At 45.4% G+C, this 23873-nt stretch overlaps 1 protein-coding gene across 1 annotated transcript; it reads left to right on the forward strand.

The window, feature by feature from the left end:
* Nucleotides 1–1362: 1362 nt before the first annotated feature.
* Nucleotides 1363–23795, forward strand: LOC111979561 (integrin alpha-6). The gene is made up of 24 exons (XM_070449113.1): nt 1363–1436; nt 15517–15644; nt 15777–15793; nt 15970–16231; nt 16806–16937; nt 17543–17756; nt 17997–18190; nt 18286–18508; nt 18642–18731; nt 18820–18881; nt 19025–19188; nt 19408–19551; nt 19704–19819; nt 19906–20065; nt 20171–20254; nt 20333–20412; nt 20503–20580; nt 20728–20830; nt 20965–21141; nt 21278–21379; nt 21475–21585; nt 21713–21811; nt 21900–22025; nt 22981–23795. Exons 1-24 carry the CDS (start codon nt 1363–1365, stop codon nt 23125–23127), a joined length of 3087 nt encoding a protein of 1028 aa, XP_070305214.1. The 3' UTR covers nt 23128–23795.
* The last annotated feature ends 78 nt before the right edge of the window (nt 23796–23873 follow it).

The following is a 23873-nucleotide window of genomic DNA, read 5'->3' on the forward strand; positions in this document are numbered from 1 at the left end:
CACTGAACGCTTGTAAAAAAACAAGTGACACTCCCCTATACAACACAATAATAATTAAAACCTGAAGTGGATAGCAGAGAACATGCCCACCACTTACCCTCACTGCTAGGACAGACCACAGCCTTAAATATACAGTTATAGAAACGGTTCTTCGTTTTGTAAGCATTACATGGCAAAGTAGCCTGAAGGTTGTGGATTCACAGATCACCATGGACAAGGGTAGGGGTGAACAGATCTCCATTGTAATAAAATAACTGCATCAATCTATCATCTTATTTGCGCTCGGAGGAAAAAATGGCCGTTTATAAACGCATTTCATGCAATTCCACATCCTTTTACATGACTGGAGACAAGCAGAATCTTTTTTAATACCACAACAGAGCAAGACAACGAATGAGCGCATGCTGCAGCATCGGACACGATTTGATTTCTATACAGACTATTGTTAAAAAAGAGAATAGTCTAAGGTCGGAACAGAGCTAAAGTTGTCTATCAACTGTAACAATTGAGCGCAACAGAACCAGTTACTACTGAAGTACCTGATCATCAATGAATTCGAGAAAAGCCATTTAATGTATATACTGTATATATATATAGTATATACTGTATATATACAGTGGGGAGAACAAGTATTTGATACACTGCCGATTTTGCAGGTTTTCCTACTTACAAAGCATGTAGAGGTCTGTCCATATTTTATCATAGGTACTTCTTCAATGCTGAGAGACGGAATCTAAAACAAAAATCCAGAAATATCACATTGTATGATTTTTAAGTAATTCATTTGCATTTTATTGCATGACATAAGTATTTGATCACCTACCAACCAGTAAGAATTCCGGCTCTCACAGACCTGTTAGTTTTTCTTTAAGAAGCCCTCCTGTTCTCCACTCATTACCTGTATTAACTGCACCTGTTTGAACTCGTTACCTGTATAAAAGACACCTGTCCGACACGCTCAATCAAACAGACTCCAACCTCTCCACAATGGCCAAGACCAGAGAGCTGCGTAAGGACATCAGGGATAAAATTGTAGACCTGCACAAGGCTGGGATGAGCTACAGGACAATAGGCAAGCAGCTTGCTGAGAGGCAACAACTGTTGGCGCAATTATTAGAAAATGGAAGAAGTTCAAGATGACGGTCAATCACCCTCGACTGGGGTTCCATGCAAGATATCACCTCGTGGGGCATCAATGATCATGAGGAAGGTGAGGGATCAGCCAGAACTACACGGCAGGACCTGGTCAATGACCTGAAGAGAGCTGGGACCACAGTCTCAAAGAAAACCATTAGTAACACACTACGCCGTCATGGATTAATCCTGCAGCGCACGCAAGGTCCCCCTGCTCAAGCCACGCGCATGTCCAGCGCCCGTCTGAAGTTTGCCAATGACCATCTGGATGATCCAGAGGAGGAATGGGAGAAGGTCATGTGGTCTGATGAGACAAAATAGAGCTTTTTGCTCTAAACTCCACTCGCCGTGTTTGAGGAATAGAAGGATGAGTACAACCCCAAAAACCATCCAACAACCGTGAAGCATGGAGGTGGAAACATCATTCTTTGGGGATGCTTTTCTGCAAAGGGGACAGGACAGCGACCGTATTGAGGGGAGGATGGATGGGGCCATGTATCGCGAGATCTGGACCAACAACCTCCTTCCCTCAGTAAGAGCATTGAAGATGGGTCGTGGCTGGGGTCTTCCAGCATGACAACGACCCGAAACACACAGCCAGGGCAACTAGAGGAGTGGCTCCGTAAGAAGCATCTCAAGGTCCTGGGTGGCCTAGCCAGTCTCCAGACCTGAACCCAATAGAAAATCTTTGGAGGGAGCCGAAAGTCCGTATTGCCCAGCGACAGCCCCGAAACCTGAAGGATCTGGAGAAGGTCTGTATGGAGGGTGGGCCAAAATCCCTGCTGCAGTGTGTGCAAACCTGGTCAAGAACTACAGGAAACGTATGATCTCTGTAATTGCAAAACTAAGGTTTCTGTACCAAATATTCAGTTCTGCTTTCTGATGTATCAAATACTTATGTCATGCAATAAAATGCAAATTAATTACTTAAAATCATACAATGTGATTTTCTGGATTTTTGTTTAGATTCCTTCTCTCACAGTTGAAGTGTACCTATTGTAAAATTACAGACCTCTACATGTTTGTAAGTAGGAAACCTGCAAAATTGTCAGTGTATCAAATACTTGTTCTCCCCACTGTATTATATAGTATATTTTTTAATACCCAGCCCCGCGTCCCCGCAGGAGGCCTTTTGCCTTTTGGTAGGCCGTCATTGTAAATAAGAATTAGTTCTTAACTGACTGCCTAGTTAAATAAAGGTTAAATACAAACAAATAAACATAATAGCTTGTTGAAATGTTGAACATCATTTAAAAAGTGACAGAATCACACATTACTTGAGTAAAGTTTTTTTTTGTCTCACCTCGGCTATGTGGTGTAGCACAGCCTCTGAATGCCATAGGTGACCAAACCAAATAATATCCCATATGCATCAGAGCCACGTCTTTCCCTGGCATTTCAGCTTGTTTCTAGCATAAAGCATGCGGGACTAAAGCGTTGTTATAGATCGCTTATATATAATCAGGTCCGTCATTTCTTTTCAAAATCTTAAGCTAACAATGCTTTTAGCCATTTTCTTTACACTTCATTATGGCTGCAGGGACAGTATTGAGTAGCTTAGATGAGAGGTGCACAGAGGTGCCCATAGTAAACTGCCTGCTCCTCAGTCCCAGTTGCTAATAACATATGCATATATTCGTATTGGATAGAAAACACCTCTGAAGTTCTAAAACTCGTTGTGAATCGATGTCTGTGAGTATACAGAACTCATATGGCAGGCAAAAACCTGAGAGAAAAAATCCAAACAGGAAGTGGAAAATTCTGAGGTTGGTAGATTTTCAACACAGCCCCTATTGAACAAACAGTGGGATATGGATGAGATCCACTTCCTACGGCTTCCACTAGATGTCAACAGTCTGTAGAACCTTGTCTGATGCCCTCTACTGTGAAGTGGGGCCGAAGGGGACAGGAAATAGTCGTCTACCATGACCTGCACCATGCGCGTTCACATGAGAGGTGGAGCTCTGTTCCATCGCATATTGAAGTCAATGTAATTCCTCCGGTTGGAACGTTACTGAAGATTTTATGTTTAAAAACTATTCTAAAGATTGATTCAAATACATCGTTTGACATGTTTCTACTGACTGTTACGGAACTTTTTGACATTCTCGTCAGCTTTAGTGAACGCGCTTTGACTTTTGGATTTGTTTACCAAAACACGCTAACAAAAATAGCTATTTGGACATAAATGATGGACATTACCGAACAAAACAAACATTTCTTTGTGAAGTGAGAGTCCTGGGAGTGCATTCCGACGAAGATCAGCAAAGGTAAGTGAAAATGTATAATGCTTTTTATGAGTTTTGTTGAGACTGCACAATTTGGCGGGAATGTATGGCTTGCTTTTGTGGCTGAACGCTGTTCTCAGATTATTGAATATTGTGCTTTTGCCGTAAAGCTTTTTGAAATCTGACACAGCGGTTGCATTAGAACAAGTGTATCTTTATTCTATGTAAAACATGTATCTTTCATTAAAGTTTATGATGAGTATTATGTTATTTGACGTGGCTCTCTGCAATTTCTCCGGATATTTTGGAGGCATTTCTGAAAATGGCGCCAATGTAACTGAGGTTTTTGGATATAAATATGAGCTTTATCGAACAAACGATCATATGTATTGTGTAACATGAAGTCCTATGAGTGTCATCTGATGAAGATCATCAAAGGTTAGCGATTAATTTTATCTCTATTTCTGCTTTTTGTGACTCTTGTCTTTGGCTGGGAAAATGACTGTGATTTTCTGTGATTTTGCGGTGACCTAACATAATCGTTTGTGGTGCTTTCGCTGTAAAGCCTATTTGAAATCGGACACTTTGGTGGGATTAACAACAAGATTACCTTTAAAATGGTATAAGATACATGTATGTTTGAGGAATTTTAATTATGAGATTTCTGTTGTTTGAATTTGGCGCACTACACTTTCACTGGCTGTTGTCATATCATGCCGTTAACGGCATTGCAGCCATAAGAAGTTTTAACAAAAAACACAATTCCCTAACATACCCCCTCAATTGGAGCCCTGGTTATAACTTAACGCGCCAAGCTGATTACTGACACTGAGATATTTAAGGACTGCATGATGACTGATGGAATTGGCTGACAAAGTCTATGGATAGTAGACTATAATTTAGTCTGTCAAACAGGTAAGTCTAAGTCAAAATAAAATGAAGACTGTTTAAATTAATTAGGCCTTCTCGAATTAGGCTACTTTCAGCACCCATGAGCTGTCCATCTCCGTGAAAACATATTGTTTTCATTCAAATCCATTATTGCAGTAGCAAGCTTCCTGCCGGTCCTCCTCCTCTACACTCTCTCCCAACTGAACAGGACAAATAAAACACTATTTTAGGAAGAAGCCTTTGACTCGCCTCCTGAAGTACCACCTTACCACCGTACACAGCACAGCCATTGGTTAGGCAGCACAAAAGGGTTTGCATAAGCAAGAGCAGGGCAGGACAGGGCTTATGATTGGAATAGCCCTACCATTACAAAGTGTAATGGGGCTCCTGAGTGGCGCAGCAGTCTAAGGCACTGCATCTCAGTGCTAGAGGCATCACTACAGACCCTGGTTCAACCCTGTGCTTCTCCTATAATTGCTCTCTGTATAGCCTAGGCCAATACAAATACTATACCCTCCCCCTGACTGAAATGTTCAAAGCATGACCCTCCTCCATTTTCCTCTGGGTAACAATTGTGTACATTTCGAACACTCCCCAACTACAGTTGTATAGCTTTTTTCTCACGTTGAAAGTAGGCTACCTTCTTCTGTATGTTGCTCAACACCTGAGGTAAGAGAACAGATAGGGAGGGAGGGAAAGTGGGGTTGTAGGAGGGGCGCGGTACGAGCTTCAAGTGGGCAACATCCCACCCAAAGCCCGAGAGCCAGCATAAAGTCAGACATCACTTCACTCGTTCGTGAGTTCTATAACCCGGACAAACAGGCTGAGTTGCCGGGAGAAATAACGGTGTTCATTTTCAGTCACAAAGAATTAAACCATTTTCGCCGCAATGGGTTTGAGATTGATACAGTTTATCTCATATATTTCGCTTCTCCTTCACCTGGAATGGACGCACGTCTCGGCTTTCAACCTGGACACAGAAAACGTCATTGAAAAGAAAGGAGAGCCAGGGAGCCTTTTCGGCTTCTCTCTGGCTATGCATTGGCAATTAAATCCGCTGGATAAAAGAATGTAAGTCTCCCTATTTTTTTATTAATATTTATTATTCAGTTTAAGTTGCGGAGTTAACCGCTAACAGGTTGTTGCTACTGTAGGCTATCGTTATACTTCAAAGGCTCGCAGGTTCTTCGCAAAAGTTTATTGTCTCAACATCATTGTTACCTTTATTCGGGAATCATTTTCACTAGTTAATTAACTCCGATTCCGGTTGTTTTGGTCTTACATTTCGTTAACGTTTCAGATCGGCATGTTTTTGTAACGGGTTAATTATTGGTGAGTTTTACAGCGTTACTGCCCTTTGCAGGCTCGTTCCTGTCCGTGCGCGACTCCAATGTCATTATAGGTCATGAATTTGGCAACAAACAAAAAAGTCTCATGATTCCAAACCACTTACTCTGCTCTATAGATTTATACTAGCTCCGGGTATAAATTGACTTTTGGGGAGTTTTCACTTGGCCACAGATCTAGTTAGGATAATTGTATTTATGGTACTCAACATCCTATTATTATTTTCAGCTCTCATGTCATGTGCGGGCAACTTATGCCGTGTGTACTCAAAGTCGAGGAAAGAGAGCCTATACTGTAGATGGTGAATGTCATTGTCGTTTGGGTCAAATACTGTAAAAGTTAGCCTTGTCCCTAGGCTATGGGCGTGGCAAGCTGCAGGGACTGTGCCATTGTGTTAGTCAGGGTCACAGTAGCGTTAGATGGTGTGAAAGCATATATTTAAAAACATTGAACATTTTTTATTTAACCTTTATTTAACTAGGCAGTATAGCCATATACTGTACATCATTGTCCTTAACCTCAAACCAGCTGAGCCTTAACATTTCCAGGCAGTCTAGTTGACCTCGAAGATAACTGCTTTTGGCCAAGTGAAAGCACCCCCAACAATGTGCAGTCTACCATGGGAAACAAAAGTGACACCTTACCATTAATCTCATGCCTAATTTCACCCTGCTCCTTTTAGCACAGCAGGACTATCCCTCATCTGCCCTCAACACTCTGGTTAACTACTGACTTAGGATCAGCTGTCCGCACCCCAGACCCCATTCTATACATCATGTGCTCAATGACTATACTGATTCTAGACCTGTTGTGATGGACAACGAGTCATTGGAATGGATTTGTGTGTAGAATAGATTCTACCCTTTTGACAAGGTGTGGAATGTAATGGGTTGAAGTCATTATAGAGTTATAGGTCTGTAACTTTCTGTAATGGTTGGGCGTTCTTAGTTCTGACCTGAACTTGTCTGAACACACACACACACACAATTTGATGTACCAGTTTTCGTCTGTGTCTATATTAGAGGCACGTGGTCGTCAGCCCTGTGAACAGTCAGGCGGTAGAGACAGAAACAAACATGTTCCAGTTGAGATTATAGTTCAGATTTCATACCCGGAGATTCCCTCAATGAGTTCTCTCTTGTAGAAAACCTGACAGATGTTTATAGAGTGATCAAAATGGATGTTGAATTGAATCCATGCACGGTGCATTCGGAAAGTATTCAGAAGCCTTGACATTTTCCACATTTTGTTACGTTACAGCCTTATTCTAAAATGGATTCAATTGTTTTTTCCCCCTCATCAATCTACACACAGTACCCTATAATGTCAAAGCGAGAACAGGTTTTCAGATTTTTATATACATAAGTATTCAGACCCTTTGCTAAGAGACTCGAACTTGAGCTCAGGTGCATCCTGTTTCCATTGATCATCCTTGAGATGTTTCTACAACTTCATTGGAGTCCACCTGAGGTAAATGCAATTGATTGGACATGATTTGGAAAGGCACACACCTGTCCATATAAGGTCCCACAGTTGACAGTGCATGTCAGAGCAAAAACCAAGCCATGAGGTCGAAGGAATTGTCCGTAGAGCTCCGAGACAGGATTGTGTCGAGGCACAGATCTGGGGAAGGGTACCAAACATTTTCTGAAGCATTGAAGGTCTCCAAGAACACAGTGGCCTCCATCATTCTTAAATGGAAGAAGTTTGGAACCACCAAGACTCTCCCTAGAGCTGGCCGCCCAGCCAAACTGAGCAATCGGGGGAGAAGGGCCTTGGTCAGAGAGGTGACCAAGAACTCACTCTGAAAGAGCTCCAGAGTTCCTCTGTGGAGTTGGGAGAACCTTCCAGAAGAACAACCATCTCTGTAGCACTCGACCAATCAGGCCTTTATGGTAGAGTGGCCAGATGGAAGCCACTCCTCAGTAAAAGGCACATGACAGCACGCTTGGAGTTTACCAAAAGGCACCATGAGAAACAAGAAAGCGTTAAGTCTGGAGGAAACCTGGCACTATCCCTACGGTGAAGCACTGTGATGGCAGCATCATGCTGTGGGGATGTTTTTCAGTGGCATGGACTGGGAGACTAGTCAGGATCGAGGGAAAGATGAACGGAGGAAAGTACAGAGAGATCCTTGATGAGAACTTGCTCCAGAGCGCTCAGGACCTCAGACTGGGGCGAAGGTTCACTTTCCAACAGGACAAAGACCCTAAGCACACAGCCAAGACAACGCAGGAATGGCTTCGGGACAAGTGTCTGAATGTCTTTGACTGACCCAGCCAGAGCCCGGACTTGAACCCGATCAAACATTTCTGGAGAGACCTGAAAATAGCTGTGCAGCGACGCTCCCCATACAACCTGACAGAGCTTGAGAGGATCTGCAAAGAAGAATGGGAGAAACTTCCCAAATACAGGTGTGCTAAGCTTGTAGGTTCATACCCAAGAAGAGTTGAGGTTGTAATTGCTGCCAAAGGTTCTTCAACAAAGTACTGAGTAAAGGGTCTGAATACTTATCTAAATGTGATATTTAAGTTTTTACATTTTTTTAAATAAATTTGCAAACATTTAGATAAACCTGTTTTTGCTTTGTCATTATGGGGTATTGCGTGTAGATTGAGGAGGGAAATAAGCCTTTAAACCGAACAAAATGTGGAAAAAAGTAAAGCGGTCTGAATACTTTCCGAATCCACTGTACCTTTCAGGAACACACACTCCAAAAGCCTGTTTCTGTTCCATATGCCCTCAGGACATGTCTCTCATTAACACTGAATCAGCAGGTCTGAGTCATACGTCCCCAAATCCTAACCTACATTATGGGTCAAATCCTGGCCTTAGATATAAGTTCATGCATGAACAGCCAAGTGATAATGTGTTTTTGTGTGTGTGTGGGCACATTTGTACAGCGTCACAGAGTATGTGTGTGCCTATTCAGCAGTGAGAGATGTGTGTGTGTGGTGTTAAAGTGGTGACTGATGCAGTGCAGTCTGTGTATTAGAAGCTGTGAGGCCTTCCTGGTCTTTTGTAACTGTGTCGGTGTGAGTCGGCACATTGTTGGTAACAAACTCTACGCACGCGCAAACTCACACATACTGTGTACACAGACACAGGCACACACACACACAAACGCACAGACATGCACACACTGCACTGCAGGAGTTGAAATCCACAATGGTAACCGTTGACTGACCTTGGGCGAGTGGACCCTTCAGTGTACAGGACACTACACTCGGCAGCCATGCGTCATCATGATATACGCAGTATGTAATGCTGCCAGAGGCTACACTTCTTCGCTGCCTACCTCAGTAGATCAGGATTCCAGACTGTCTGTGCTGTCTGGGTGGTGTATCCGGTAATCTAGGGTGTGTGTGTGAAAGGTGAGTCATACGTCTGTGCCACGCCCGAACAGTTCTGCCAAACTGAGCCCGTGCCTCACAGGTGTGTGTGTGTGTGTTTTTTTTCTTGTTGTTGATACCTGCAGGCAATGGAGGGATCTGTTTGGCACGGGTCTGTGGGGGGGGGGGGGGGGGGGGGGCAGGTGTGTCTGTGTGTCTCACGTACACGCTGAAGAGCAAGGGGTTGTGTGCATATGGGTTAGGTTCCAAAGTCGGTCACAACTGCAGAGAGTTGGCTCTTCTCTCTGTGTGGGAGAAAGGAATAAAGTGTCACTGAGAGAGCGAGAGAGGAGGGGAGGAGGGAAGGCTGTGACAAAGAGACTGAGGTAGAAGTAGAGAGAGCGTCTGTGTGAACGTGTATGGGAGAGGTACAACGCGTGTGTGGGAGAGAGAGAGAGAATCCATTCCAGCATGTTCCATAGACAGACGTCTAGGGTGTAGAGCTGTGAGGTTCCTATGTGCGACAGATCTTTGATCTCTCAGATCCTGGATAGATAGGAGATTGATTTTATTGGGAAGGTCAGGGTTAGCGTTCAAAGGTTTCTTCAGAGTCCTGGGAAAAAAGTGCGAAATGAATGCAATATTTTATTGCTACAGTTTTTTTGGGGGGGGGGACTACGATACATGTACAGCATGTGAACAAATGATCTCCCACACACACACGCGCGCACGCACACACACACCTCTCCCTCAAACACACCTCTTCGTCTGCCCGTTCTCTCCTGCCTGCAGGCTGATCCAGGTTAGCTCAAGTTCGCCAACATCAAAGCTGAGGAGTGGTGGAGGGATGTCCGGAGGAATGCTGACAGCATAAATCACCTTTTACAGCTGGGCACCAAATCAGTCGGTCAGTTACTCAACCCACGCTGTCTGTCTCCCACACAGACCTGGTACTAGGCACCAAATGGAAGGAAACGGACTGAAACAGGGAGGGACTACCTGATGTTGTCCAATAAGAAGCACAACGCGTTTTGTTACGGTGTACTCTAATTAACACAACCCCGGGTTTCTATCAGTCCTGGCAAGGAGCATAGAGAACTTGGCGTTAAAATGTCAAGAGTTCTGGAATTCATTAGGGTTCTGTAAAATGTTCTGGGATCCATTTAGAACTGAAATGTTCTGAAAGTTTCACTGATGTTGATCCATCGTTGCTTGGTAACAAGATGTGCTGGTGCATATAGGCAGCGAGCTGTTTACACAGAAGCCGTTCCTCGATTTGGTGTTTCTCTGTTTCTTTCGGCTGTAGGCTGTTTGGCCTCGTTGTGTGTTTGTGAAGAGAGAGAGAGAGAGCGGCTGTTTCTACTGTTTCCCTTTGCTGTGTTTGTTCATACACACACACAGCTTTATTTTTTGGGGAGTAAAAATGTTTGACCATTAAAAAGTCCTATTTTCCCTAACCCTACCCCTAACCCTTAACCTAACGCGCACACACACACACACTGAATGTTTTGTCTTTGTCCTTCCTGTAGATTTGATTCTCTACTTCCTGTACATGTGGTGAATGATTGGAAAAGCAGCTGTGTCGTTAGCCATTATCAGTAGAACAATACACACTCCCTCTCTTCACACTCCCTGTCTCCCTCTCACACACTCCCTGTCTCCCTCTCTTCACACTCCCTGTCTCCCTCTCGCACACTCCCTGTCTTCCTCTCTTCACACTCCCTGTCTCCCTCTCTTCACACTCCCTGTCTCCCTCTCACACACTCCCTGTCTCCCTCTCTACACACTCCCTGTCTCCCTCTCTTCACACTCCCTGTCTCCCTCTCTTCACACTCCCTGTCTCCCTCTCACACACTCCCTGTTTTACTACCAGTGGCAGGCTACTGGGTAATGGGCCTCGCAGGCGTTCCATTGCCCAGACATTAATAAACAATTGAGACCACGTACAATTCAAACATTGTTTCATATACTTTTACTGCAGTCACTGTGTACACCTGGGTAATTGCACTCTGTTTATCTATGTAGTTATAAACCATGATGTGCCGCGCAGCGTAGTCTGAGGAGTAGGTCCTGATGCAGGGTCAGCTCTTTTCTCATCCCCTAATGTTTTAGGATAGGATTTTGAGGAGGGTAATGTGATCCTAGATCTGTGGTTAAGTGGCAACTTGTACCTTGAGTGTAGCCTGAACCCAAGTGACCACAGGGTTTGCCAAACTGCAGTGTGGGCGTGGCTAAGGGGATACCTTTTCCTTCCGCCTATTCTCCTGACTTCCTGTTAGTGTATGTATAGCAGGGGGCAACATGAAGGATCAGATCAGTGTTGGAGCAGTCGTTTAATTACCTGGGCACGATTCCATTCCTTTATTTTCACTCACACCCTTCTATCCTCTACATGATCTCTCCACTCTGGGAAGTCTCCGTTGAGGCCCAGAGGAGTCAGCACCCACATGACTCTCTCCCGCTCTCTTTTTCCTGTCTCAATTCAATTTCAATTCGAGGGGCTTTATTGACATGGGAAACATATGTGTACGTTGCCAAAGCAAGTGAAATAGATCATCAACAAAATGTTTTGTCCCCAGTTAACTTAAGAGGAACCAGTGAGTTTCTGTCAGCTCTTGGCTAAGAGCCCAGACATCACAGAGTCATGCTACACACACAGCACAGTTATAGCAGGCCTCTTATTAATGTGCACGCTCACTTTTCTATCTTATATGAGTTTGTTAAAGAAACTAACTCAAGCCCGATGCCTCGGCTTAAAGACGGATATTTTAGTACAAAAGCATTAAACAAATTTGAACAGAACAGGCCCTCAACGTAAGTCCTTCGTTCCAAATATTGGGGAAGATGCCAGAGCTGAGGAGGACGTTAACGAGTTTAAGTATAGCCAATTGGAGTATGTGGTCTGTATATATGATCATTTCATTGAGGATACCGTCAACACTACAGGCCTTTTTGGGTTGGAGGGTTTGTATTTTGTCATGTAGTTCATTCAATGTAATTGGAGAATCCAGTGGGTTCTGGTAGGAACCGTAAAGACAGGAGTCTTTAATAGTTGATTCTCAGATTTGTATTTGATCATGTATATGTTTTTGCTGTTTGTTTTTTGTTGTAGAGCCAAAAGAGATTGGAGAATTGGCTTATCCATAGATCTCCATTTTGGATCGATAACTCTTCGTGTTGTTGTTTGTTTAGTGTGTTCCAATTTTCCCAGAAGTGGTTAGATTCTATGGATTCTTCAATTCCATTGAGCAGATTTCTGACCTGCTGTTCCTTCTTTTTCCGTAGTGTATTTCTGTATTGTTTTAGTGATTCACCATACTGAAGGCGTAGACTCTTGTTTTCTGGGTCTCTATTTTTTTGGGTTGGATAGGTTTCTCAATTTCTTTCTTAGGTTTTTGCGTTCTTTGTTAAACCATTTGTCTTTGTTGTTCATTTTCTTAGGTTGTCTGCTTGAAAGGTTTTGATTTGTTAGGGAAGCTGAGAGGTCAAATATACTGTTTAGGTTTTTTACTGCCAAGTTTACACCTTCACTAATACAATGAAACCTTTTGTCCAGGAAATTGTCTAGAAGGGACTGAATTTGTTTTTGCCTAATTGTTTTTTGGTAGATTTCCACACTACTTTCCTTCCATCTATAGCATTTCTTAACATTATTCAGTTCCTTTGGCTTTGATGCCTCATGATTGAGCATAACTCTGTTTCAGCAGAGTGATCTCTCTCCTATCTCTGTCTTTCTCGCTCTTAACCTTTCTAGGACACACGTTCCTCTAGCGGAACCACCCCCACAACATTCCGCTGAAAAGGCAGCGCGGGAAATTCTAAAATGTATTTTTTAAATATGTAACTTTCACACATTAACAAGTCCAATACAGCAAATGAAAGATAAACATCTTGTTAATCTACCCATCATGTCCGATTTAAAAAATGCTTTACAGCGAAAACACAACATATGATTATGTTAGATCACCACCAAGTTCAAAAAAACACAGCCATTTTCCCAGCCAAAGATAGGAGTCACAAAAACAGAAATAGAGATAAAATGAATCACTAACCTTTGATGATCTTCATCAGATGACACTCATAGTACATCATGTTACACAATACATGTATTTTTTGTTCGATAATGTGCATATTTATATCCAAAAATCTTAGTTTACATTGGCGCCATGTTCAGAAATACCTCCAAAATATCCTGAGAAATTGCAGAGCCACGTCAAATAACAGAAATACTCATCATACACTTTGATGAAAGATACATGTTTTACATATAATTAAAGATACACTTGTTCTTAATGCAACCGCTGTGTCAGATTTTTAAAAGACTATACGGAAAAAGCACACCATGCAATAATCTGAGACGGCGCTCAAATATAAATAAAATTTCTCCGCCATGTTGGAGTCAAAAATACGAAATTACATCATAAATATTCCCTTACCTTTGATTATCTTCATCAGAATGCATTCACAGGAATCCTAATTCGACAATAAATTGTTGTTTTGTTCGATAATGTCAATTATTTATGTCCAAGTAGCTACTTTTGCTAGCACGTTTAGTACACATATCCAAACGCTCGTGCAATCCCGCATAACGTCGGACGAAAACTTCAAAAAGTTATATCCCCGTTCGAATAAACTTGTCAAACTAAGTAGATAATCAATCTTCAGGATGTTGTTATCATATATATCCAATAACGTTCCAACCGGAGCATTCCTTCGTGTCTGTAAAAGTTATGGAACGCAAGGCGATATCATGAGGAATGCGCATGACCAGGAACTGGCAATCTGCCAGACCACTGACTGAAACACCTCCCATCCGGTCCCACATCACAGTATAAACGTCATTCAACGTTCTACCGACTGTTGACATCTAGTGGAAGGCGTAGGAAGTGCAAAAATCATATTTCCTGGATTTGAATAGGCGATGAGTAGAAAAACACCAGCCTCAGAATTTTCACTTCCTGTTTGTAAGTTTGCCTGCCATATGAGTTCTGTTATACTCACAGACATAATTCAAAACGTTTTAGAAACTTCAGAGTGTTTTCTATCCAATAGTAATAAAAATATGCATATATTAGCATCTGGGACAGAGTAGAAGGCAGTTCAATTTGGGCACGCTATTCATCCAAAGTGAAAATGCTGCCCCTATCCCTAAAAAGTTAATGAGTTAATCCATTATAAAGGCCCTTGACCCAAACACACCTCTGTTCACCCACATGAATCGTATGAATACGAGTTGTGTTCAAAAACAGGTGGGTTTTCTTAATCTCATCGAGTACTTAAACCAAAGAAATCAATCTAGTATGGCTTTTTTTAAAGCATTTTGATGAAAAGACTTGGATGAGAGTTTTTCAAGGTCAAGTTCAAGTGCATTGAGACCCACATAGCAATCAATGCAAACTGAAATCATGAACATGATAAAGGGCCTATCCCAAAATCACAGCAAGGTTTATAAATAAGATAAAGGTAAAACAGGCCTGCGCTAAAACCACGTGATTTGTACGACGAGGCATTAAGCATTTCTATGCATTGAACTCCTTACAAAGCTTCAGTTCATTTCATGACTGACGATTGTCATCAAGAAACACACACGCACGCGCGCAGCGCGCGCACACACACACACCACACACACACACACACACACCCACACACACACACACACAACACACACACACACAACACACACACACACACACACACCACACACACACACCAACAACACACACCACACACACACACACACACAACACACACACACACACACACACACACAGTGATGGTATGCTTGATATGCTGCTGTGGAAACCTTGAGTAATGCATCGTGGGTACTGGGGTGTGGTGGCTGTGACCCCTCTCTAAGAGCCCCTCTTGTCTGTGATCCATACAGACATCCAGTGAATGTGGCCCTCCCTGGAGTGTGTGTGTCCAATCTCTTGTGTGCATGTGTGTGTCTCCATTCCACTTTTTTTGTGTGTGTGCCCACCCTTTGTGGATGAATGTTATCGCTGAGTCGCAGTTCTGTCCAATCATGAAAGCGCTCTTTGTCTGAGGGTGCTGGGGGGGGCGCAGATCATGGGACAGCAGTTTGATTGAGTGTGTGCATGTGTGTGTGTGAGACACTCTCTGATGTTCTCTGTTGAAAGGAGACTCTGTGGACTCAGAGGGAAAGGAGAGGAGAGTGGCGAGGGCTGCTGACAGGCTGGTTAAGATTATCGCAGGTGTCAAAGTGTAGGACTCCACATTGGCCCAGATCTACTGGCTCAACGACTGTAGCTTCCTCTTATAATGGGTGTATGGTGGTGGTTTGAATGATGACAGCTGTGTAAAATGTGGATCGGACAAGGACAGGGAGTGATGTGTGTACCAGTCATGTTGTAATATTGGTGTGGTGTGTGTGTGTGTGTGTGTGTGTGTGTGTGTGTGTGTGTGGTGTGTGTGTGTGTGTGTGTGTGTGTGTGTGTGTGTGTGTGTGTGTGTGGTGTGTGTGTGTGTGTGTGTGTGTGTGTGTGTGTGTGTGTGTGTGTGTGTGTGTGTGTGCGCGTGCTCGTTTCCTGTATTCAAACATGGCCTTGTGTTTGTGGTTACAGGTTGCTGGTTGGTGCTCCAAGGGCCAAAGCTCTGAGAGGTCAGAAGGCAAAGATCACAGGAGGACTCTACAACTGTGACACCGCTTCCACTTCCTCCAGCTGTAGCCGAGTGCAGTTCGACGACGATGGTGAGCTCACCTCTAAACACACACGCATTTTCGGTCGCGTCTGTCCACACAAGTCCTTATAAGGGAATCGTCTTCTAGCATTCACTAGATAATCAGCAGTTGATCAGGATTTGATGATTTCTGTGTGTGCAGAGGACGTGAACACCAGAGTAAGGAGAACCAATGGATGGGTTGTAACAGTAAACAGCCAGGGGCCGGAGGAAGATTGTGGTAAGTGTGTGAGCGTGCGTGCGTGCGTGCGTGCGCGTTCACATGAGTGCGTGCGTTTAAATTATTGACCTGACTGACAGCTCTGTTAACCAATCCCTCTGCTCTCTCTCTCCAGACATGTGCCCACCGCTACCAGCGGCGCTTGTTTGTGAACACAGCCCAGGAGTCTCGTGACATCAACAGGGCGGTGTTACGTGCTGAGAGAGACCTGACCATCGGTACCGAGTCTGATGAGGACGGAGGGAACTGGAGGTTCTGTGAGGGGCGGGCACGCGGCCATGAGAGGTTTGGCTCATGCCAACAGGGTCTGTCTGCCACCTTCACTAGGGACTACCACTACCTGGTCTTTGGTGCTCCTGGAGCGTACAACTGGAAAGGCAGGTGGAGAGTGAGAGTGTGTATGCCTGAAATCAAACACTTGTCATTTATCTGAAAGGATCAGACTGGCGTCGATAATACGGGAAACGCCTACCAGAGGGGTAGATGGACCATGATGCGTACACCTATCTCACCCTTTTAGATCTATGAGGTCCGGCTCAGGGGCTAGAGGTCGGGGTTAGGGGTCAGTGTAAGGTTAGGGGATAAGGTCAGGGTTAGGCCAGGGTCAGGGTTAGGCAGACTAGATTAGCACAGTCTACATGGCCTCTTCCCCTCTCATCAGCTGATGCTCAAATCTATGAACTGCTGTGACCTCTAGTGGTAGCAAAACCACAATGATAATGTCATCGTGTAATGTCATCGTGTCATGTCATCGTGTCATGTCATCGTGTTCATAACTTTCCCCCCAAACAATTCAGCTCATGAGGATGTTTCATGTATTGTTTTTGTCATGTTTTTAAGTTAATGTTTTTCCATTCATTATTTGCTTGTGTTGAGATTTTTCTCCTCATCTTATCATCTCCATGTTCCCCTTCACTTCCTCACCCCCCCCCCATCCCTCCATCTCTCCAGGTGTGGTGAGAGTAGAGCAGAAGAACAACACTCTGTTGGAGATGGGTTTCTATGACGACGGGCCCTATGAGGTGGGCGATGAGAACCGGTTAGACCCAGACCTGGTCCCCGTGCCCGCTAACAGTTACTTGGGTAGGTAGATCTAAACGCTTTCGTCCCTCGTTCCTCTCTCTCGCCCTCCGCTATGTGTGTCCAGGTGTGTTCTTCACGACCACCGTGTCCAGCTCCAGTGTTGAAACAGTTTGTGTACAAGTCACTTCCTCCTCAGATTGCTATGGAGACCGACGTAACGGGCCAATAGCTACTTAGGTTTGTATTACTTCCTGCGCGATGACATCATGCTCTCCATTACCAATCGAATGACTCTGTGCACTAGTTATCATCATGGGCGGTGAAACGTGCTCGTCATGAGGATCAGCCTGAGCTGGGTGTTAAGTCGATAAAAAAAAAGATATATATATTTTATTGAACCTTTAACTAGGCAAGTCAGTTAAGAACACGTTCTTATTTACAATGACGTCGAGGTGATCTATAAATCACCTCAACTTCCAACCAACTGGGCTTGAACATGTCCACATGATAGAGAGAACAGTGAATCTGTACAACACCTAGCTTTGGCCCGAGTACGGCATATGGATGAAATCATTCATGTTCTGGGAATGAGTCGGGTGTACACTGACTGACGAATTGATTGATTGATTGATTGATTGATTGATTAAATATGTCTCTCCTCTCAGGCTTCTCTCTGGACTCGGGGAAGGCCATCACTAAGAAGGGTCAGCTGACCGTGGTTGCCGGTGCCCCGAGAGCCAATCACAGCGGGGCAGTGGTGTTGCTAAAGAAGGAGACCGAAGCGTCCACCATGTTGTCACCAGAGCACATCCTGGAAGGGGAGGGGCTGGCCTCGTCGTTCGGCTACGACCTCGCTGTGGTGGATCTGACCGGCGACGGGTACGTCTCGCTTATCTCTCGTTCTTTCTCCCGATCGTCAACGAGGCAAATCTATACGCTGCCCTTCCCATGTCCACCTACCCGTCAAAAGCAGTTCCTCTCCACGTGAGAGGATGTCTTTTGGCTCGAGCCTCTCGGATGATCTTGGAGTTGAGGCGACTAGTTCCGTGCCGAGACGATCTCGCTCTGTTTCCCCCCCCCGAGTCATTTCTTGCTCCCTCTCGGTCTCTCTGGCTCTAGGTGGGAGGACATCGTGGTGGGAGCCCCGCAGTTTTTTGAGAAGGACGGGGAGGTAGGCGGAGCCATTTATGTCTACATTAACAAGGGCGGAGACTGGAGTAAGGTCACGCCCACCAGGATAGACGGACCTCGGGACTCCATGTTTGGACTGGCCGTAGAAAACCTGGGAGATCTCAACCTGGACGGCTATCAGGGTAAGGGGCGCGTGTGTGTGTATTGATAAATCTGTCTTTGCCTTTGTGTGTGTGTGTAGACGGTGTGTAATCCTGACTCTCTCTCTCTCTGCCAGACATCGCTGTGGGAGCACCCTATTATGACAGTGGGTCAGGGAAGGTGTTCATCTATCACGGCTCAGCTCAGGGCATCAACATCAAACCTGCACAGGTGTTGTCAGGGGTGCCATCGGAGACAAAGTTGTTTGGTTATTCTCTAGCTGGTAACATGGACCTGGACAGGAACTCGTACCCTGACCTGGCCGTAGGATCTCTCTCCGACTCTGTGTTCGTCTACAGGTAACCGTGGCAATCAGTCATCTACCCCACAATGTTTTGTTTGTACATTTCTACATTCCATTTGTTAATACCTTCTTTTTTTGGGGGCCACTTTCTTGACCTTTAAACCTTTGACTCTGTGACGTCACTCCAGGACTCGGCCGGTCATCAGCATCCAGAAGGTTGTCAAGACAACGCCAAAGGAGATCGATCTGACTAAGAAAAACTGTGGCAACAGCATCTGGTGAGTGTGCTGTTTATCTGCAGAATATGGACAATGAGAAACCATTTAAGCCATATTCACAAATACAAATGACTTGATGTGTTTCCAGCTTGGAGGTAGAGGCCTGCTTCTCCTACACTGCCAACCCTAAATCCTACAGCCCCAGACTGAGTAAGACAACACCTTTTGTGTTATGATTTCTTCAGTGGGCTTTTTAGGCCTTTAGATCAGTATGCAATAGTAACTGTCCCGCTCTTTCTCTACCTCTCTCTCTGCTCTCTTCCCCTCTCTCTGTTTCTCTCTCCCCTCCTCAGCGGTGGCGTACTCCTTTGAGGCGGAGGCGGAGCGTCGGAAGAAGGGTCTCCCTCCCAGAGTGACCTTCTCCACGCGGTCCAGCGACGTCAACGACTACCAGTCCACCGGTGTTCTCATCCTCAGTGGACAGGGCAAGAAGGAGTGTGTCACCGCCAAGCTCACGCTACAGGTACTAGATCCCAACTCGCACGACTCGTGACACTGCTAACAGTAAGAAAGAGGAAGGGGTAGCAAGAGGGGAGGAAAGAGATAGATATCTCAAGACGGTCTTTCACCAACCTTGCGGGTAAAATATGGACAAGAGTCAGTCTCCTCTATCCTTTGCCAGTGATATATAAGCCAGTACCACGTATCTCTTACCTGTACTCTGTGTGTCTGTCACCTACAGGAGAACATTAAGGACAAGCTCAGGGGAATCCCCATCGACGTTACCGTGGAGATAAAGAACTCCAAAAGGAAAAGAAGAGCGCTCCCAGAACTCCCGCCCATCCTCGACTCCAACGAGCCTATCACGGCCCGCGCTGAGGTGACCAATAGCAACCGTAACACGGTCTCCTATTGGCAGCTTCGGATCGGCCTATGTGACAAGGGTTTTACAACCGTGGCCTGCTCCAAAGCCCGTTCCCTCTGGTCTAGTGTGAGTCTGTCTGATCGGCATGCTGTTCCCTGTGTGTGTAGGTGAGCTTCCTGAAGGAGGGCTGTGGCAGTGATAATGTGTGCCAGAGCAACGTACAGCTCCAGCATCGCTTCTGCTACAGAGAACCCAACAAGGACGTCTTCCATCCACTACCTGTGTGAGTGGAACACCTAAACCTGTGTCACTAACCAACACCTGGGTGAATGGAATCAACGCTGACATAATCTGCCGGTGTCCTTGCAGGGAGGATGGGGTGCCAGTAGTCTCCCTTAGCGACCAGAAGGACATCGCCCTGGAGATCACGGTGACCAATCAGAATGGAGATGATGCCCATGAGGCGGCGTTGGTTGCCTCCTTCCCCCCCTCGCTCTCCTACTCTGCCTCCCGCTCTGCACCCAACGCGGTGAGTGACACCTCTCCTCTTCTGTCACACGCCCTCTCTCTCTCCTTCCCCTCTTCCGTTCTTCAGACCGGTTACCGAGTTGTGACTGGCTGTTGTCGATTGCAGGACAAGCAGGTGATCTGTGTGACCAATACGAACGGCTCTCAGGCAGACTGTGAGCTGGGGAACCCCTTCAAGCGAGGCTCAGAGGTGAGAGACGCCGAGGCCGATCACCATCACCAGATAAAAGCGCGTGCGCACGCTGACGTGTCCGTCTGTGTGTTTTAGGCGACGTTCTACATAATCCTGAGTACAGCAGGCATCTCTCTGAACACCACAGAGCTGGAGATAGACCTGAAGCTGGAGACGTGAGTATATGCTGCCCCGCCTCCCTCTACGATGAGATACTGCACGGCTACATTTGACCAACGGTGCTGATTTGACCTCTGACCTTTCAGGACGAGTGAGCAGCAAAACGTGGCCAGAGTCAAGGCCAAGGCCAAAGTGGTGATCGAGCTGCTGCTGTCCCTCACAGGGTACAACGATATGATTTGCCAGCTGCTTACCTTAACGCGCTTTCATGTGCTTTTACACGCGAGAACCAAATGTGTTGCCGCACCTCCCAGCATCGGAGCGTGAGCATGACGATGTTTGTGTTCACGTTGTTTTTTTTGTTTTCCCAGAGTGGCCAAGCCCTCCCAGGTCTACTTTACTGGAGAGGTCAAAGGTGAGAGCGCCATGAAGTCCGAAGGAGACATCGGCAGCCCCATCGAGTACGAGTTCAGGGTAAGCCTATTTGTTTGGTTATTTTCCGGAATAATGACATCATTATCATGCAGGCAAGTTCATATCAAACAGGTGCGTTTGTATTCCACTATAAACTGAACTCACCTGTCCTCTGACTGCCTTTTGATTGACAGGTGATTAACCTGGGGAAGCCCCTGAAGACTTATGGCAGCGCCGCCCTGATCGTCAATTGGCCAAAGGAGACGGTGGAGGGGAAGTGGCTCCTGTACCTCATGAAGATCGACTCCAGAGGTCTGGAACAGGTCACCTGCTCCCCTGAGAGAGAGATCAACTCACTCACCGTCAAAGAGGTCAGGAAACACCGCAACGATCAAACTCCAACCTCCTTGGACCTTTCTGGTCCCAAAGCAAACAAACTAACAGTCCCAATACAATGACCTCTGTTGTTCTCACCAAGGGAATGACCTTGTGTCGCACTCTGTTTAGGAGCCGAGCAGCACCAGGAGAAGACGGGCCATAGTGGAGACAGACGGGCCTCAGGAGGGAACCATCGCACGACTGACTGACAAGAGGAAATACACTACTCTGGTAACACAGCCTTCTCTCCCAGTTGCTCAATGTTTAAATGTTGTGTTATTAGTCGTATACGAGCTCTACTGTAACGTGGCGTGTGTGTGTTACAGTCGTGTGAGGACGGGGCAAAGTGTGTGGAGATTCGCTGCCCCCTTCAGGGCCTGGACAGTAATGCAGTCATCCTGCTCAGATCTCGCCTCTGGAACAGCACATTCCTGGAGGTACGACACGCACCTCCCTCTGCTATTTGACTGCACCTCGTGTTCCCGTCCACTCTCACCTCCCTCTGCTATTTGACTGCACCTCGTGTTCCCGTCCACTCTCACCTCCCTCTGCGTTTCCCAACAGGAGTACTCCAAGCTGAACTATCTGGACGTGATAGTGAAAGCCTCTCTCAGAGTGGACGGCGCTGCTAAAAACATGGTCCTGAGGAACGCTGAGACACAGGTACTTGACCAGTTTCACATTTCGAACACAAACAACCCCCCACATTTCCCCTGTCTTTTGCCTTTCCGTTGACGTTGTCTTTTCTCAGGTGAGAGTGACGGTGTTCCCAGAGCGTCGTGCGGCTCAGTACGGAGGACTCCCATGGTGGATCATCCTGGTAGCCATCTTGTTAGGGCTGCTGCTGCTCGGCCTGCTGGTCTTCCTGCTGTGGAAGGTAAGACTAGAAGAGCACGGATAAATGTCACTGTTCACAGTATATACAGTATATACACACACACACACACACACACACACACACACACACACTAATGCAATTGCTTCTCTTCAGTGTGGTTTCTTCGGGAAAAAGAAAGAGGATGTCCCACCCTCTGACAAAGAGAGATTGACGTCTTCTGACGCGTAAAGAGGGAGAGACGCTGTCTCTGGGGTAAACGCATCTATACCCACCTATACATGCCCGGGGTCACAGAGGATGGACGGACACAGTGGCAGACTAACTATCGCTGAAGGGGGGGAAACGCTTTCGCTAATGAACAAGCAGTAAAGGGGCTCAGAGCGACGAAATCAAATGCAATGGCTATGACGAGGGAACGGATGGGATGTTAAAGAGCTCAGCTGACAGGTTGCTGTAGAAAAGCACTTCTAGTTTCTGCTTGGAATTGTCCTTCTTTCTAGCTGTTGTTGAGTTACGGACGGTTTACATGCATGGCCATGTGGGATGAATGCTTACTTTGGTTGAAAAATCATTATGCCATGTATATGAACTGTTCTCCTATCGCTCCAAAGACCTTCTGGGTTGGTTCTTGCGGTCTTCATCTCTCTCTGTCTCTGGTTTCTGCTTCTGTGGCGCCATTGGAACTTCAAGCACTTCCTGTCTGATGGCTCTGAAGTGGTTCTCTCTCAGCCTGGTTTATAGGGGCGTTGCTACATTACAGCTTTCTGCATGTAGGACCACCGATGGCTCTGTATCGCCTCCTACTGTTCAAGAGCCTCACTCACATCTCTGCCCTTAAAGGGATAGTACACCCCAAAATCAAACATTGTTTAGACTTTTCATAGTTTGATGTGAGGGTGAACTATCCCTTTCATGTTGTCGAGAGGCTCAAAACTGCTAGTTACTGATTTTCTATGTGCTGTTTTTTTGTTTGTTTGTTTGTTGCCGCCGACAGTGTGGGTTTTTCAGACGCTCCAAGTACGACAACAGCGTTCCCAGTTATAATGCAGTGCGGATACAGAAGGAGGAGAAAGACCAACTGGGAAGCCTGGAAAAGAAAGCCTGGATAACGAGCTGGAGTGAGAACGAGAGTTACTCTTAACAATGGTGGAACGCTGGAGCTCCTTTTCCCACAGACATTGATCTGACTATTCCAAGGCCCCGCACCAGTGTGGACACCAAAAAATGACGAAAATAAAAAAAAGGATTGTAGAAAAGCTTTATTTGTGTACTTTAAGGACAGGCGGCGACGATACAGTACAACAGCAGGTTAGATACGGTGAAATAACACTTCATCAAATTGTCCCTTTTTGGGGATCAATTAAGTAGTACCTTGTCCGATTGAATTTTATCTCGATAGTGACATCCATGTTGATCACTGGACAGAAGGAGAAGATTTTTGTGTGTTCTTTAACATTCTGGGTCAAGAATCCCGGCCGTCTCTCTTTCAAAGCTCTGGACGTTGTTTTGTAAATGTACACTTATGGAATAGGCTAGAGTGTTTTATATGTTTTGTATATTTTGAAGAATGTGTATTTATTGTATGAGGAGATTGTTACCTACAAAGTACTCCACTGGCCTAATCATTTTTCAGAATGAGTTTTTTTCTTCTCCAAGATATGGAAGAATGGATGCCTCAAATCACAAATAATCTCAAAACCATTTGGGTGTAAGGACAGTTATACACATTTCTCATGTTTAACTGGGGCCATTTTTCATCAAGTTAAAGCAGGAGCTAAATCAACAGCTTTCCCATTCAATCTTTCTATATTATTTATATCCATGTACTAACGTCACCATCCATAACTGCTCAGAGAGAACGTTGTGAACTTTAAGTATTCGATTGTT

Source organism: Salvelinus sp. IW2-2015, linkage group LG19 (assembly GCF_002910315.2).
Source record: "Salvelinus sp. IW2-2015 linkage group LG19, ASM291031v2, whole genome shotgun sequence".
Taxonomy (NCBI): domain Eukaryota; kingdom Metazoa; phylum Chordata; class Actinopteri; order Salmoniformes; family Salmonidae; genus Salvelinus; species Salvelinus sp. IW2-2015.